This window comes from Sphaerodactylus townsendi, unplaced genomic scaffold (assembly GCF_021028975.2).
Source record: "Sphaerodactylus townsendi isolate TG3544 unplaced genomic scaffold, MPM_Stown_v2.3 scaffold_18, whole genome shotgun sequence".
NCBI classification, from domain to species: Eukaryota; Metazoa; Chordata; class Lepidosauria; order Squamata; family Sphaerodactylidae; genus Sphaerodactylus; species Sphaerodactylus townsendi.
The window spans coordinates 1,710,574-1,728,322 of NW_025950341.1; the positions used below are offsets into that span (position 1 = coordinate 1,710,574).

Here is a 17,749-nt window from a genome sequence, read left to right on the forward strand (position 1 = left end):
CCAAACGAGAAGAAAAGCAAGATAAGAGAGCCTGGATGGTATAGTCCTTAAGAGCAGGTGCACACTAATGTGGCGAACTGGCTTTGATTCCCCACTCCACCACCTGAGCAGCTGACTCCTTTCTGGTGAACTGGATATGTTTCTCCACTCCTAGACATGATGCTTGCAGTGCTGCCTGACCTCGGGCTAGTCACAAAACTCTGATCTCATCCAATGTTGGAAGCTAAGCAAGGTCAGCCCTGGTTGGCATTAGTACGGTACCAAAACTCTCTCAGCCCCACCTGCCTCACAAGATGTCCGTTGTGGGAAGAGGAGGGGGAAGGTGTTTGTAAGCCCCTTTGAGTCTCCTTACCAGACAGAAAGGGGGAGATAGCAGGGCTGGCCTTGCCTGGCAAGCATAAACCAAGAAACAAACATTACTCTAGTACTAACCCCTGCTGTGAACCTCAAAGGCATCTCTGATTGGTGTCAACCGAGTTAGAACCACTGACATTGGAACTTCCTCTTAAGGAATGGCATGTCCTAGTCGGTTGTTGTTCAATGGAAAGTTTTCTGGTGAGTGACCAGCTTCAGTGTTATCAGTGTGTCTTCAGTGTATCAGTTGTCTAAGATTAACCCCTCCTTTCAGTACGGAATAGGAACAGACTTTGCACCACTCAAAGAATCTCTTGTAGCACTACTCAGTTTAAGCATCTAGCCCGAGTATTTCTGTAACCTGAAAAGATGGCAAGCAACTGAGCTTTCAGCCTCTGCTACTATAATTTTTTTCGCCATCAACTCACAGCCAACTTATGGTTGTCAAGGCAAGAGACACACAGAGGGGGTTTGCCATTGCCTGCCTCTGTGCAGTGACCCTGGACTTACTTGGTGGACTTCCATACCAATATTGACCAAGGCTGACCCTACTTAGCTTCCAACATTGGATGAAAAGACTAACCTGGGATATCCAGATAAAGGTTTTCTACATTTCCAGAGTTATTTATCTAAAATAGTGGCTGCAATCCTTCATACTTTGGAGCAAATCCAACCAGCTTTTCCACTGATTAAAAAGACAGGTCCTCTTTGACCACCGAAAAAGGTTGTGTTGGGGATCATGGGACCTGCAGGGTCCTTGTAAAATAGAAGCTGCAGGAAGGAGGGAGCTGGGAGACACTGGGTGGAAAAACTGGTTGGATCTGGCCCTATTTCTTAAATTAATTTGACTCCAAAGGAATTTAAACAATCTTTGCACGATATCACAGCCATTTTCTCTAAGATTCATTTTTGAATTAATTCTCACAGCCTGTAGGGCCAAACTAGATAAGATACTTTGACATTTTACACTTACAGTTTTCAGTGCAGCTGTGTGCTTCGCAGTGGGTTCTCCCCACGTACCTTTGAATACATGTGAGAAGGTGCCCAGCTGCTTCCCTTGAGCCTAGCTGCCATTTTGCCTGCTCCCTGGGGAGAATGCTTCTGGTTTCAAGGGTTGTTTGCCAGGTTTGCACAAAGGGAAGGGGGTGAGGGGAGTGAATGAGGGATGGCATGAAAGGGAGGGGAGGGGCCCGACATCTGGAATGGCCCACCCTAGCAAAGGGAGGGGAGGGAGAGGTGACATGCAAGGGAAGGGAAGTGAGGGAAGGAAGGGGAGAAGAGGGAGTGAGGGGTGGCATGCAAGGAAGGGGAGGGGGAGGAGGCCTGGCATCTGGACATGGCCCACCCTCCCTAGCAGAGGAAGGGAGGGGGAGGGGTGGCACACAGGGGAAGGGGAGGGAGGGCAGGGGCCTGGCATCTGGACACTGCTCACCCACCTTAGCAGAGGAAGGGGGAAGGGTGGCATGCAAGGGAAGGAGGGAGGGAGGTGGCATGCAAGGGAGGGGAGGGAGTGGGAGGGGGCCTGGCATCTGAACATGTCCCACCCACCCTAGCAGAGGGAGGGGTGGCATGCAAGGGAAGGGGAGGGAGAGGAGGGGGTGAGGGTGGCATGCAAGGGAGAGAGGGGGCCCTGCATCTTGACATGGCCCACCCACCCAAACAGAGGGAGGGGGAGGGAGGGGAGGGGAGGGTGGCATGCAAGGGAGGGGATGGGAGGGAAGGGGCCCTGACATTTGGTCATGGCCTATTCACCCTAGCGGAGGAAGGGAGGGGGAAGGGTGGCATGCAAGGGAAGGGGAGTGCCATTCACTCCCTCCCTCCCCTCACTGCCTTACAGTGCAGGCAGAGAAATGGATTTAACCTTTCCCCCCCTTGCTATTTTCAAGAGCGAATGGCTCACCCTCCTGTAAGGAAGCTTACACACAGAGACTGCTATTTGCTTTGCCCAGAAAAACATATAGATAGCAGTGGTTCACTCATTTGAGTGAGCTTAGAGTAGGAAGGGAATATAAAATAGGCATTTACATGTTTAATTTGCTGTATAATAATTCAGAATGACTAATACAAGGAGTAAAAAGTTAACTGAAGCTTTTCCAAATGTCACTAAATTACTTTCTGGTTTTCCACTTTTTTTTTTTTTTGGTGAAAGTAATAATGATCCAGCTTTCTCCTTAGATACTGAAACAGTGACCATAAAGCTGTAAGAGATCGCAATATACTCTTCTCATTTCATTTTCATTTTAACCTTTAATGGCATATAGTATATATATATATATACTCTTCTCTTGACTACAAAAAGTAACAATTCCATTTTAGGAATTAATTCACACCTCACCCTTTTTGCAAAGGAAGATTGGAGCTAGGTCAGAGCTACTGAGACGCTGAGCAGATAAAGATATTTTCTTTTCCATGTTGACATGTACCAGTTTAATAGCAGGATGAAATGAAGCCCATAGCCAAATGAGACAGTAAGCTCTTCTTGTGGAAACCATGATTAAGGATTTCATGATAAGTTTTGTATTGCTCTTTAACAATCAAGACTTCGTCACTGCTGGCACACACAAACACACAGCAAGGCAGACTGCTTGGTTCCCATTCAGTCCTTATTCACATTCTATGAACAGGGAACCCTGACTGGTCGCAGCCCCCCTCCCCCCATAATATAGGTAAAGGTAAACTAGGCAGACTATATTTATTTTGCCACTGCCTTTCCCAGTTGCCTACACTTTTGCTCCAACAAGCTGGGTACTCATTTACCAGATGGATGGATGGAAGAAGAAGGGAAGAGTTTGGATTTATATCGCACCTTTCTCTCCTGCAAGAAGTCTCAAAATAGCTTACAAACTCCTTCCCTTCCTCTCCCATCAACAGTCGCCTTGTATGGTAGGTGAGGATGAGAGAGTCCTGAAGAACGGTGGCTATCCCAAGGTCACCCAGCAGGCTTGATGGGCAGGAGCAGGAGACAAAGCCAGTTCACCAGATAAGAGTCCCCTGCTCATGTGGAGGAGTGGGGACTCAAACCTGGTTCTCTAGATAAGAGTCCGCCGCCCTTAACCACTACACCATGCTGGCTGGGGCAAGTTCAAGCCAGCAACCTGAAACTAATTTCCATTGAAACAAACTCAGGTCATGAGCAGAGCTTGAACCACAGCACTACAGCTTACCACTCTGCACCACAGGCCTCCTCTCATAATATCCCCTGAATATTTAGGAATACACACCTGCCACATTTTACATTAACTGCAATGAAAGTGAGGGAAACACTGGTGCAGCTTCAGAAATCATCAGCATCAACCTTTGCGGTTCAGGCTAGGCAGGTGGCATATTAGAGGAATAGTGACTCAGGGTATCTGTTTGGCATGCAAAAGGTCCCAGATTCAATGCCTGGGATCTCCAATTAAATGAATCAGATATCAGGTGATATGAAAGACCTCTGCTTGAGACACCAAAGAGTCTCTGCCAGTCACAGTAGATAATTCTGACCTTGATAGTCCAGGGTAAATGTAGTTTCATGTATTCAAATTCTGCTGCTGAGAGCCATTCAGGATGTGCCAAAGAATAGGCAAGAAAGGAACCATGATTGGTATATGCCAGTGGTGGCGAACCTATGGCACTGGTGCCAGAGGTGGCGCTCAGAGCCCTCTCTGTGGGAATGCATGCACAGAGTTCATCATGTGGGGGGGCAAAAAGCCCCCCCACACACACACACATCTAGGCTGGCCTGGGCCACTGGACATGACATGTAGGTAACCCTGTTAAGTTCTGTTAAACCCCACTGATTTTCATGGGAAGAACTAAAGCACAATCCTTTACCTGGGAGTAAGCTCGGTTGCTGGCAATGGGGCTTGCTTCTAAATCCTCCTAGGGTCCTGATTCACCCATTTGAAGCATTGCACAATTGCTTTAAAGCATAAGAACATAAGAACAAGCTAGCTGGATCAGACCAAAGTCCATCTAGTCCAGCTCTCTGCTACTCGCAGTGGCCCACCAGGTGCCTTTGGGAGCTCACATGTAGGATGTGAACGCAATGGCCTTCAAGGCTGTTGCTCCCGATCACCTGGACTGTTAAGGCATTTGCAATCTGAGATCAAGGAGGATCAAGATTGGTAGCCATAAATCGACTTCTCCTCCATAAATCTGTCCAAGCCCCTTTTAAAGCTATCCAGTTTAGCGGCCATCACCACCTCCTGTGGCAGCATATTCCAAATACCCAATCACACCGCTATGAAGAAGTGTTTCCTTTTATTAGTCCTAATTCTTCCCCCCAGCATTTTCAATGAATGCCCCCTGGTTCTAGTATTGTGAGAAAGAGAGAAAAATGTGTCTCTGTCAACATTTTCTACCCCGTGCATAATTTTGTAGGACTTCAATCATATCCCCCCCCTCAGCCGCCTGCTCTCCAAACTAAAGAGTCCCAAACGCTGCAGCCTCTCCTCATAGGGAAGGTGCTCCAGTCCCTCAATCATCCTTGTTGCCCTTCTCTGCACTTTTTCTATCTCCTCAATATCCTTTTTGAGATGCGGCGACCAGAACTGGACACAGTACTCCAAGTGTGGTCGCACCACTGCTTTATATAAGGGCATGACAATCTTTGCAGTTTTATTATCAATTCCTTTTCTAATGATCCCCAGCATAGAGTTTGCCTTTTTTACAGCTGCCATGCATTGAGTTGACATTCCCATAGAACTATCAACTAAGACGTTTTAATCCCTTTCCTGGTCTGTGACTGATAGCACTGACCCCTGTAGCGTGTATGTGAAGTTTGGATTTTTTGCCCCTATGTGCATCACTTTACATTTTGCTACATTGAACTGCATTTGCCATTTCTGAGCCCACTCACCTAATTTATCAAGGTCCGCTTGGAGCTCTTCGCAATCCTTTGTGGTTCTCACCACCCTACATAATTTGGTATCAAAGCAAAGCTGCCGACTACCACCAAGCTTACTTCCAAGTAATGCGTGCCTTGGAGCCAACCGTTTTTTCTAAACTAAAACCTCAGTATTCAGGTTAAATTGCGTGTTGGCACTTTGCGATAAATAATTTATTTATTTATTTATTTATTTATTTGTTCCACTTTTATACCGCCCTCCCCCAAAGGGCTCAGGGCGGTTTTGGCTTGCAATGTGGACACTCGGTCTCGAAAATAAGTGGGTTTTGGCTTGCAATGTGGACACTCGGTCTCGAAAAGGTTCGCCATCACTGGTATATGCATTTCCTTTCTCATAGTATCAGCATTTATCCAAATGGAGACAGACATGTGCTCATCTCATATGAAAACGAAATGTGCATCTCCCCATGCTGAAATGCATATATTTCTCTTTGGATCAGACCCAGAAGCATGAGGAAAGGAAATACAAGTTGTTCACTTCTTGTTTCTTGCCCCACTTTCCTCATGCATTTGAAGCAGCACTAAGGAAAACACCCCATCCCTGCTCTCTTATGGCTAAGGAAGAGACATATTCTGTCCTGTTGATAGTTTTACACGAAGTCAGCATGAAGAGTAGCTCAGGAAATTTTTCAGATTGGGAAATTCCCAGACAATTGAAGCAGTGCACAGATACAATAGTCTAGCATAGTTAATAGAATGGTTCATTTCGACCCCCAGACGACAACTCTATACATGTTTTCTGTTGTGCTTATTTCCCTTGCTCACCATGAACACTCAAGTCATATTTCCTGTCGGTTAGTCCCGCCACATTCATGGCAATGCATACATAGCGACCAGTGTCTGACACCTGAGCATTTTTAATCCGAAGATGTCGTCCTCCTTCCAATATCTCAATTTCCCTCCCACTGGTCAATGGCCGTCCATCCTTCATCCATGTGACAGCTGGCTGTGGAGTACCATCTGTCTCACATTCTAATGAAATATCATTCCCACGGGTCACAGTAACATCTGATTGTTGGCTGTCACTGTTCAGTATAGTTGGACGAACTATTAAGAGAAACAAAACAAGATTCCAAGTTTTCACATTAGGGTTGTGTTTCCAAGCTTTATACCTATGGATAAACTCAATTGGCAAGAATTACAAGAGTTAAAAAAAACTGTAGTAGCCAAAAGTATATACAAAGTATATGGTTACAGGGCAAAAACTAATTACATAATCTAATGATTTATTTAAACAAGTTAACATCAATCTGCAAGTTGGTAAAATAACCAAAGATGTATATATTATATAGTATTAATATGATCCTCTGAAGATGCAAGCTACAGATGCAGGCAAAACATCAAAAGAAAATGCTACTGGAACATGACCATACAACTCAGAAAACCCACAACACTCTTGTATATATTATTGTTCTCACAGAAGTCACAAGTCTTCCTCCATTCTGTAATTCTTCTTTGAGATGAACATCCCTTTCAAAGATAAACTCTTGGCAAGAAGTCAAAATCCTTTTCTGTTCTGTCAGTTGTTTTCTCTGAAGAAGGTTTACAGATTCAATTGGTCATTGTAAGAATGTATCTTTGTGAAAGATTACAGAACTGAGGACTTTTGACTTCTTGCCAAGGGCTTCTCTTTGAAAGGGATATTCATCACAAAGGCAGAATACAGAATGGAGAATTCTGCGAGAGCAGTAATATGGTTATTTACCAACTTTCAGATTGGTATTAACCTGTACAAATAAATTATTTACAAGAACTATGAGACACCATTTGAAGGTCTCATTGCAGGACATCAGATTAAACCTGATCTTCTTTTGGTCCATTCCAGTTCATTGATTCTAAAAGGTAGGTTTTTCCACAAGGAGTTTTTCTCTGCATGGAACCCAGGAAAGTCCCAATTTAAAAATGGAGCATCCACACAATGTGTTGTTTATTTTGGGCACAACTTGTGGTCCTCCCAAGGTTTTTCCCTTTAAACTGGATCAAAGGAAAACCTCCTGGTTCAAATGAGGAGCTGTGGGGTGGTTGTGGGTGAAGCATCCATGTGAATACTGCAGCTGCAGCAAATATGGAAAGGTGCTCAGAGTGGCAGTTTTAGACTCTGCATGTCCCCATTTTGGCCCTATCATAATATAATCTAAAATATAATATAATTTGACTAATTTAAAGTTTTTTTCTCCAGGTAAACTATGCCCCCTTCCCTCCCTTGCATGCCACCCATCACTCCCTCCCCTTCCCTTGCATGCCACCCATCACTCCCTCCCCTCTCCCTCCCTCTGCTAGAGTGGGTGGGTCAGGTCCATATGCTGGGCCCCCTCCCCTTTCCTCCTGTTCCTTGCATGCCACCCCCTCCCTCCCATCCCCCTCCCTCCGCTACTGTGGGTGGACCAGGTCCAAATGCCAGGCCCCCTCCCCTCCCTTGCATGCCAACACTCCCTCCCCTGCCCCTCCCTCCCCTAGGGTGGGTGGGCCAGGTCCAGATACTGGCCCCCTCCCACCCCTCACTTGCATGCCACCCCTCCTCTCCCTCCACTAGGATGGGTGGGCCATGTCCAAATGCCGGGCCCCCTCCCCTTCCTTCCCTTGCCTGCCACCCATCCCTCCCCTCTCCTCCCCCTCCCTCCTCCCCCTCCCTTCCTTTTAAACCTGTAGTTTAAAAAATGTCTTGAAGCAAATCTTGCTGATTTCTAAGCTTTCATTAAGCTGCCTCAGGCTGTATTTTCCACAAGAATAGCTGCAAAATCCAAACATTCAGTAAGGGAATGCAGTTGCTTAACCATGCAGCTCAGCTGTGAAGGGAAAGGGGGGGGATTACAGGACTGTAGATGGGCTCAGTGTAGTCTTCATCATACCTGTACCACTGAACAGACTCAAGGGAAGGAAAAAGGGGAAAGGAGGCAGGGAGCAATACAAGGACTGGGCATGTGGATGTCTTTTCCTCCTTCATCCTGATTGCTGATGCTGTAGAGGACCACGTTTCCACATCCCCATGTGGAAGACAGCCAATGTTTTGCTCTTTACAGGTTTATAACATAAGTGTTTCCCAGCCAATAAACTGTACATGCAGTTTTACATAGCAACCTACCATATACTTGCAAATTATATTCCTTCTTTGCTATTCCAGCTGCATTTGAAGCCACACAGATATAAGAGGCTGCATCTGACTTTTCAGCAATAGAAATTTGCAGCTGCCTGCCACCAGATAACACTCTGATTCTTCCTGTAGGGTCAATTGACAGTGGAGATTCTACAAGAGACATTTTTTCTATTAAAATAAATAACATAGGGATAAGATTGTGCAAGTTCTTCAAAAAATTTTAATGTCCCACAAATGGAAACTGCCTCAGCCTAAATCATCACACTCTTGTCTATTTCATAGTGGGTTAAGGAGATCTATGTGCTTGAGCTTCCTTGTGATCAGGAATCATGCAAATAGAATGAGGACTCTTAAAAGACAGCAAAGTGTTATTACGAAATGGACTGACTCAATAACGGAAGCCACAACATTCACTTTGCAAAATCTGATCAAAGCTGTTACTGATAGGACGTTTTGGAGGTCATTAATTCACAGGGTGGCCATAAATTGGAAGAGACTTAACAGCACAAAAAAACCCCACACACAGCAGGGGTGGAATGAGGGGAAACTGCGCCTGGGGCATGCATGTGCCGTGTGCCCATGCCACGGCCTCGTCTGCCCCCACCCCGGAATGCCCCCAGAATGCCCCCACCACACCCCCGAAGCACTCTTCCCATGCCCCCGCATGGGCGCGCATCCTGTGCGGAGGCTGCGCCATCACCCAAACGCCTTACCGTCCCTCCGACCTTCCGGCGCGTCGCCCAGGCCAGGGGACATGCCCCCCTGCCCTGCGCGACAGCTCTGGAGTCTCAGGGGGGGCGTGTCCCCTGGCCTGGGCGATGCGCTGGAAGGTCGGAGGGACGGTAAGGCGTTCGGGAAAGGAGGGGAATGGCGCCTTCCAGCCGCTGCCGTTCACACGGCAGCATTTGGAAGCCACTGTTTCAGAAAAACCTCGCTCACAGAGCGAGGTTCGGAAACAGCGGCTTTGCGCTGCTCGGGGGTTGCGAGGCTGCTGCTGCTGTGGTGCAGCGGTGGTGGCCGTGCGAACCCCTCCCCAGGGACGCTGCTTTTAGCATCTCTGGGATGCTGTATTCCGCCCGTGCGGAAACAGCCAAAGACTCAGTACTTACCGGCTCTGTTGCTAAATTTCTCTCACCAATACTAAAAATGAAGGCCTGTTAAAAACTTTGAACTGGCTGAACTGTTTATCTATTTCCCCCACTTTTTAACCTTGTAATTTTAGTGTATAGTGATCTTAACTTATTTTTAGATGCCAATAAAGGTATTTGCATTTGTTGCTTACCATTCTTTTTCCAGTTGAGTGCTGGTGGTGGAATTCCACTGGACTCACAGATCATGCTGATGAGGTTTCCTTCAATCACAGTCAGCTGAGTGAGTATATCTGAACCATAAATACTTGGGGGCACTAGAGAAGGATATTATGAAAATAGAAATAAAAATAGCAAAATACAATACATTAGCACTAGGCCACAAAAAAGTAAGAAGAAAATCTATGCAAATTCTCAGATTGATCTTCATTTCAAATAATATTTTTGCAAGTTAAATACAGCAAGCATCGTACCCACAGGAGTGTCTTTATTTGTTCACAATATTGCAACTGAACAAAACTGGGAAGAAAAACACATCTTCATCTGGCCTTTTTTTTAACTTTCTTGGTGTTTTAAACACAAAACAGATACATGAAATTTAATGCTGGCAGAAGTGAGGCTTTTTACTGTGTTACACCAACTTTAACCTTGGAGGGGAGGTCCTCCTTCAAACCAGTGAGCTCACTGCAGTCTCCAACTTGCCTTTAGTGCCAATCGGCAAATGTTACCAGATTCTGGAAGTGAACAGAGCTCTGGGGAACAGATTGATACTTGGAAGAGAGAAACAACCTGGATCTGCAACACATTTTGTGTGCAGCTGACAGGATTCTCCCTGACTCCACTTGCTGAAGTTTGCCTAAGAATGTTTGATCTGTAGGCTCCGCTCCTGGGTACCTTTTTAGCCCAAAAAGTACATAGTTGTACTTGGCAGTCCTGCTGATTCCAGCAATATATAGTTCCCCTTTTTTATTTTCAATGAGCTATCTTCATAGCTACACAGACACACGTCAGATAATCTTAGCCACTTGGGAAATGGGTCTGCCTCACATTGAAAAGCACTGGGTTGACCTGCCCTCCACGGACTGACAGTTTTTTTCATGCAGTATGAAAAAAAACCTGTGACAAGCACAAAATGGCAGCCAGGAATCCTTTCAAGGGATGAATACAAACAAGGGGGAGGCATTTAAAATGTTTTGCAAACAATTTCAGTTACTTGTGTGGGAAAAAACCAAGGTGAGCACCAGAATGTTTAAGATAGAAAGAAACAAGCAGAGGACAAGAACTATGTAATAATACTTTCCTCAGCTAAGTGACAGGACATATTTCCTGTGCTCTCCATTCACGCAAACTACCAGCAAAAAGTGGTGGTTCTATGGAAGCTTGTGAGCCAATACATGGAACTCTGCAAGACACCCAGAAGTCACAACCTATATGCCGAAGTCCACAGCTTCATGGGTAGCAAAGTCTACAAACCTTACCCCATACATTGACATTGTAGTTCTTTTCTGTTTTCCCTGCAACATTTGTAGCTTCACAAGTGTAGCGTCCAGTGTCTTGGGTTTGTGCTCCTTCAATCTAGCAATTAAAAAAGAAAAGTAGTCAGCACATACATATGCATGACCATATAAGCATACTTTTTCCACAAGTACACACCTGCAGCTTCAATCATCTGCAAGGGCAGGGAGGAACGAATCACTGAACACAGAGACTTCTTGAAAAGCACTTTCTTTTGACTTCAATAGCTACTGGGTATTTTCACCAATCCCCTAATACTTCATCAAGGACCGTTCATGGCTCAGCAGAAAATCTCATGATGACTGCTTCCCAATATTATCCAGGGGACTAAGGACTAGATCTCACGGATCTACTTCACAAGTAGTGGTACAAGAAGTCTTCATCTAGATGGCAGGTGCAGATTGGCAGATTTACTCCAGTCTAGTGGTTGCACTGTAGGAAACCTGAACTAAAGAGCAGGATGGAACTTATCCCATGCTGCTGTTGTCACCCTGGGAGCAGGAAGGCTGAGGATCACCCTCTGTGCCAGCCATATGGTCCCCCACAGGCAAGGTCGGCACAAGCAGTGAGGAGGTACAGCTGGAGTGTGCGTGACCAAATATGGCAAGGAGGGGCAGAGCTTCTGCCTCTCTTCCCAGTGCTTGTGGGCTCTTCCCTTTCTCCCTCCCTCTCTATATAGCTGTGTGCCTGCCCCTACCCATCATTGGGGGGTCCCATAAGGGGTCTTGGGGATAGGATGGGCCTCACTGCCACATACCCAAGCAGGGGCTGCTGGATGGCTGCATCCTTTGGCAGTAAGGGCAGATCCATTTAGCAGCCAGAGGCCAATTGGCTCCCAGTGACTTGCTGTTATGGGTTTCCCCAGCACTGGGCTGGAGGAAGGAGTGCACTGAATTCAGCATGTGTGCTACTGGGATCCATCCCTTATACTGCGCCTCTGCTTCCTTTGCCCATATTCAATAAAACAAGCTATGACCAGTTTTATTACCACAAAAAGGTTGTTGTGTGTTTATTCGCAGGCCAGTGGCTACCCTCTCCTCCCCAGGTAGCAACAGTATGTCCTTGAAAATAATGTGTTCTGGAGATATAAGGCAGAGCTTCAGCTAAGAAATATCTGCAAACAATACTGAACTGCTGGCCATTGGCCAGTTAGTCATGAAGAAATACAGATATTTTAATTTACCTTTAACACACTTCCACCTGCAGTAATGCTGAGACCTGGCTTCTTCAGCAAGGGCCGACTGTCCTTCAACCAGTTCAATGTAGGTGGGGGAATGGAGCTGCTTTGGCAGTGGAGTTCTATAACTTCTCCCACAAGCACAGAGACACTCTGTTCATCTCCTATAATGTTTGGTGGAACTACAGGAACAAACGTTATCAAATTTGATTCTGTTTGCTCAATTGCAACAAATAAAGCCAGTACCTTCTATAAATAAGCCACTGTTTGATGCCAGTAATAGAACAATATGTTATTGAAAAATCAAAGACCAAGAAAGAACCAGGCAAGCTCATTTCATCCGCCTCTTCTGTTAAGTTAGTCTGTTGCTATTCGAACTCATCTTTGTTCAATGGTCTGATTATATGAACATTCTAAGAACCCATCAACTTTGCTAGATAAATGTTTGTGCAAAAAGTGTATGTCACATGTGAATATCATCTTATACTTCCAGGTGTGACTCATGATGGCAGATCAGCACAAACAGGCACAAGTCCCAAGCAGGGTCCACTGCCAACAGTGAGACTAATCACTGCCCACTGCGTGTAGCAAAACTCAGAGATAAATACTGTTAACTGAAAAACAGAAGATTAAAACAGCAACATGAATCTTGCAGCATGGATTGTATCAACAATGCTGCTCTTCAAAAAGTCATTAACATTGCCTAGCTTTTCTCAGCACAGGAAGCATTAAGCGAGGCAGCCAATTCATTTCAGTTTAAAATAATGAAGGGGAAAGTCTGGTCTCTGTGGATAAGAAACATTAACTGTTAGAAACATCCATGTTTATCTTTCTCCCTTTGTGAATTTGCAAAGATCACAATTTGTTATGACTGTTGAAGAACAGGACATTTGGGCCCAGCACTGCTAAAAGATTTTGTTTGCTTGAAAATAGTTTACCTCAAATAGCTTTTCCTTTCTTTCATAGGAGTTGAACCACAATCAAATAAAGCCAAAGTTTCAAAATCGGAAGCAAAGTTCAAAATCTGAACTGAAAGAAGACCTTTCTGGGAAACTAATCCAGATTTGCAACCAAGAAGATATTTGGCAGGCTGCAGCCACGAGACTCAGGCAGGCAATCAGCGCTGCCGCCCATGCCCTGCCCTTCAGCTGACCCTCCGTCCCTCCCACGCCACTGCGCTGCTTAGACAATAGAGCCAGGCAGGTAGGGGGAGGGGAGTGACACATGTGGGAGCAGCCACCTGCCATGCACCTGGGTCCTTAAATGCCTTTGGGCACCCCCAATGACCCAGTGCCCTACTGGCCACACTGCCCCAGGGCAGGGACAACAGGAGAGATGGGAATCAGAAGAGGACTGATGTGGGGCCAAGTCAAAAAGACCAACACAAACCTGGAAAAATAGTTGCGAGTAGCAATATCGTCAATAACAGCTAACATAATCTGCCTCACCAAAGAGAAGCAGTTCCAGCCATCACATTAGGGGTGAGTTAATTGAATGTTTGACCAAATATAGCAGGCTAATTTTAAAGTTGATAATTTTGTATGGCCCGCAAATGTTATAAATATCCAACTGGCCCTTGGCAGAAAAAAGGTTCCCCACTCCTGCTCTAAAGCCTAATAAGCTTCCTGGGCCATATGCTTGAGAGGCCTACTCAACTGCATGAATAAAGTTGGAGGGCAACAGTTTGGGAAGTCATGTTGATTTCGAAAAAGGCCCAGTGTCTTTACAACTTTGTTTTACTTTGGGATACAGCTGGGACTGTGAACATCACCAGGAATTAGCCATATTGTTTTCATCTTCTAACTTTCACTTCCTGTTTACCCCGTGGAAAGGACACTAAGAATACATCTGGCACGATCATGACACACTCCAAAGAATCCTGGGAATAACTGTTTGTTAAAATATCTGTATTTGCCAATACTTCCTGGTGACAGGAAGTTATTATTAAACTAGTATGTATCTGCAGATACAATCATTCTCTTGATCCACTCAAATGTCAGTTTTTGATACTGCTTTCCCTGTTCACATTTAGAAAGCTATAAGGGATGCTCACCATGAACTCTGAGATCAATATCTCTTTGTTTCTCCCCAGCAGCATTTACAGCAACACACGTGTACCTCCCTGTGTCACTGATCTGAGCACTTGTCAGTGCCAGGATGCGGCCGCCAGAAAGAATCTAAAAATTCAATAGAGTCGTTAACAAGTAGCATGATCTGGGTGGTGCACAATATCAAATAACCGACAAGCATAATCACATACTAAGAAACCTGAATACTCCATTTCTCACGCTTCATGCTTTCGTTTACACAATAATCTGTTACCATACTTTTAGATAACTTTCGCTGTTGTATCATTGTGCATCTACCCATCTGAAATTTAACAACAATTTTCCTAAAACAACTCATATCCAAGAATGGTAAGTGTGTAATTCAAAGGGGCTGAAGCTGCAGTGGAAGCCGTGGAAGGGTTATGCCCATGTAGAGTGGCACAGATGCCAGTGCCGAGGGACTTACAGCAGTGGCCAGCTGTCTCAGTACCCAAACCCAGAAGCTGGACCTTGCAGCAGCCAGATCCCACCACAAATGCCTGCACTGGCACCCCAGGGGGTGGTCTGGGGGCTTTCCTGGAGGTGGAGCTGATTTGAGTCAGCTCCCAATGCACTTTCATCCTGGAAACACTCCCTCCCAGAAGCACAGACGTTTGCCATCCCAAAAGGTGGTGTAAGGCATTTTACACCATGGGTTTTCCCAGGGGAGTAAAGATTTTTACCTTCTCCCCTGGCACCCATGCTGTTGACTGCTTCTTTGGAGGCAGCACAGCAGCACTATCCCTGGATGCCACTCTACCACCACCCCCAATTGGATTGGGCTGTTAATTTTAAAATGGCAGCCGGATCAAATTCCCCTTTGTTCCACAAGGTTATTTCTTTAATGTGGATTCCTGAGGAACAATAGCTTTGGGGCAACAAATGAAGGCACGTGCAGCCACAGAATTCTGATCTATGTCAAACAAGCCATAAAAGAAAAGCTATCTATGGTACTTCCATTGTTGGAAAAAATTAAGCAATTTACCTGCCATAGAACCAACATTGGTTCAATTTGAAAACCGGGTTTAGTTCATTGCAATGCAAACATTAACCTTTGCATCAAAGTACCTGGAGTCCATTTGAAACACTGGAAACAGGGCTACCATCTTTCAACCATGTCAGAATGGGACCAGGGATACCACGAGCTTCACATTCCAATCTTACTGGATTATTAACCACAACAGTCACCATTTCATTGTTGCCAGAAATGGTGGGTGGAACTGAAAAGTTGAGGAAGTGAGAGAAAAATTCAACAGTAGGAATATATGTATATTTGAAAACCCACATTTTGTCCTTGAACAACAGAATTAGATATATTTGTCTAGGCCGTTAAGACAGGGCTAGGTAAAAAGAGTGGCAGAAATCAAGGACACATTAAATAAGAATAAACACCAATGCTGTATGGAATTAGAATATGTATCAACATAGGCATCACAATCCATAGACTGAGGCAGCTGGTGACATGAATCCAAGCCCTGGGTTGTGGTGTAACTATCCACAAAGCTGGTAATGCCCACCCACCAGTGTCCAACTGGATTCCAGCACAGCTCCATGGTGGCCTCAATTTTGAGGTTTCACTGCTGTTGAGCTGAGGGGCAGCTGTCCGCAAGCGCCTTGGCCCATGGGGGTGCCCCTTGTGCTGCCAGAGGAGGCCCTGCACTGCTTCCTCAAATGGGCTGAGCCCCCTGATAGGATTGCGCTGCTAGACATGCTTTTAATTAAAAAAACCTGTTGTTTCTTTTTACCTATTTCTCTGCAACAGAGATCTGAATCTTTTTAATGTATTAAGTCTGATAAATTATAACTCTCTTTAACCAGTCACCAGTTTTAACTCTCAGCCACCTTTTTAGAGAACAAATGCAGAAGCTGGTCATTCCACAGCTGTCAAAAGGTGTATCCTCTCTGACCACACTGATTTATTAATTAGATAATGTTACTCAGAGATGAATTCACAATAACCCTAGGAATGTTTTGAGGGATTTGTGGAATTCTAAGAGCTTCTAAAAACTCAAAATCAAATAATCCCCCCCCCCCGAAATAGCATCATTTTCAATGTTGTTTAAAGTATGGAGCCCAGATTCTCACTTTAAGGTGGATTTAAAAGCAGAATCTGGGCTCTCTAAGTCTAAACAACATTGAAAGTGATGCTGTTTCAGGGTGGTTCCCCCCCACCTTCCGAAACAGCATCACTTTCAATGTTGTTTAAACTAGGGAGCCCTGGGTGTGTTCAGATTTGTGAGTTGGGGCGTGTTCTGTAACTTTGGGGGTGACATTGAGATGACCTGGTGCAAAAAATAATTCTTTAGTGTTGGAGAGGGCAGCTGCCCATATCAAGGGGGGGGCGGGCAGGCAGAGAACTCAGATTTTGCCCCGGGGCTCCATTTTACCCAGTTACACCTCTGTTTAGGGATGTCCATTAGAAATTTCTATTAATTTTCCTTATTGTAAGAACACATTTGTGGGTTTTCTTTTTAATTTCCATTGGTGACAGTGAAAACTCCATTTTTTTATTTTTGGCTTGTTTGTTGAAAGAAAATTTTCAGAGATTGTATCACTCACCCAAGGGGTCTTTCTTGCAATATATTAGGCAGACGTTTTCTATTGTTTTCAATTGATACTGGCAATCTGAATTCTCCCTTGTATACCAGGCATGTTAACAGGTCAATAATGCAGGCTAGTGGGGGCAAACTGATGGCAAGATCAGTGTGTGACCTCACTGATTGGTACATCTGCCTATCAGTTACATATCTACAGTCATATTTCTCACTCTTCTCCTTTCCTCTGACCTCCTTGAACTCTAAGCCAAACATTCAGTTCACAGTTCACAGACATAATATTGCTAACTGCAACTAAATTGCCAATTCATATTGGTTATAATAATCATATTAAATAACAGGTTATTTAGTTCAGGTTTTGATTAGTTAAGTTGGTCAGCACAACCTCCAGGATTCACATTCCACTGTGTTAAAAAAAACAAAAAACAAGGTGGAACCCAGGGTGTCTGCAGTTACCAAGGAAAGGGAGCATATTTAGTGCTCTTGCAGGGGAAAATAAAGGTTACATCCGAGGACACTGCTGCAATGAGAACAAAATCTGTTCTTGACCACTGGACTTCAAAGTGCAAGGGTTCTTGCATTCTACAAGCCATCCCTCCATACAAATCCATCCAGAGACAGATCTAGCGGGGGCAGAGGGGATAGACCAGGGGTCTGCAACCTGCGGCTCTCCAGATGTTCACGAACTACCATTCCCATCAGCCCCTGCCAGCATGGCAAATTGGCCATGCTGGCAGGGGCTGATGGGATTTGTAGTCCATTAACATCTGGAGAGCCGCAGGTTGCAGACCCCTGGGATAGACGATCCAGGCAGCATTCGCCTGAGTCACATGGGTGTGTGTGCATTTTTGCCACTCGTCCCCTCTCCCCCTCCCACCCTGTGCTCAGTCCTCAGCCGGCAACTGCAGCGCTGCTCAGTGGGATGGAGGGGAAAACTAGGTGCATTTTCCAAGTGGCAGAGTGGCTGGCAAGACAGTGGGGGAGTGGGGAC

The 17,749-nt window shown here is 45.2% G+C and overlaps 1 protein-coding gene across 3 annotated transcripts in view; it reads right to left on the bottom strand.

The window, feature by feature from the left end:
• Positions 1-17,749, bottom strand: part of HMCN1 (hemicentin 1) — a 414,195-nt gene that overhangs the window by 107,966 nt on the left and 288,480 nt on the right. For all 3 annotated transcript variants that reach the window (XM_048482504.1, XM_048482503.1, XM_048482502.1), the window contains exons 39-45: positions 15,272-15,423; positions 14,170-14,293; positions 12,123-12,298; positions 10,903-10,999; positions 9,619-9,741; positions 8,325-8,486; positions 6,008-6,289 (exon numbers count right to left, since the gene is read on the bottom strand). In XM_048482504.1, coding sequence (XP_048338461.1) covers positions 6,008-6,289; positions 8,325-8,486; positions 9,619-9,741; positions 10,903-10,999; positions 12,123-12,298; positions 14,170-14,293; positions 15,272-15,423 — 1,116 coding nt within the window. The remainder of the gene's footprint in view (positions 1-6,007; positions 6,290-8,324; positions 8,487-9,618; positions 9,742-10,902; positions 11,000-12,122; positions 12,299-14,169; positions 14,294-15,271; positions 15,424-17,749) is intronic.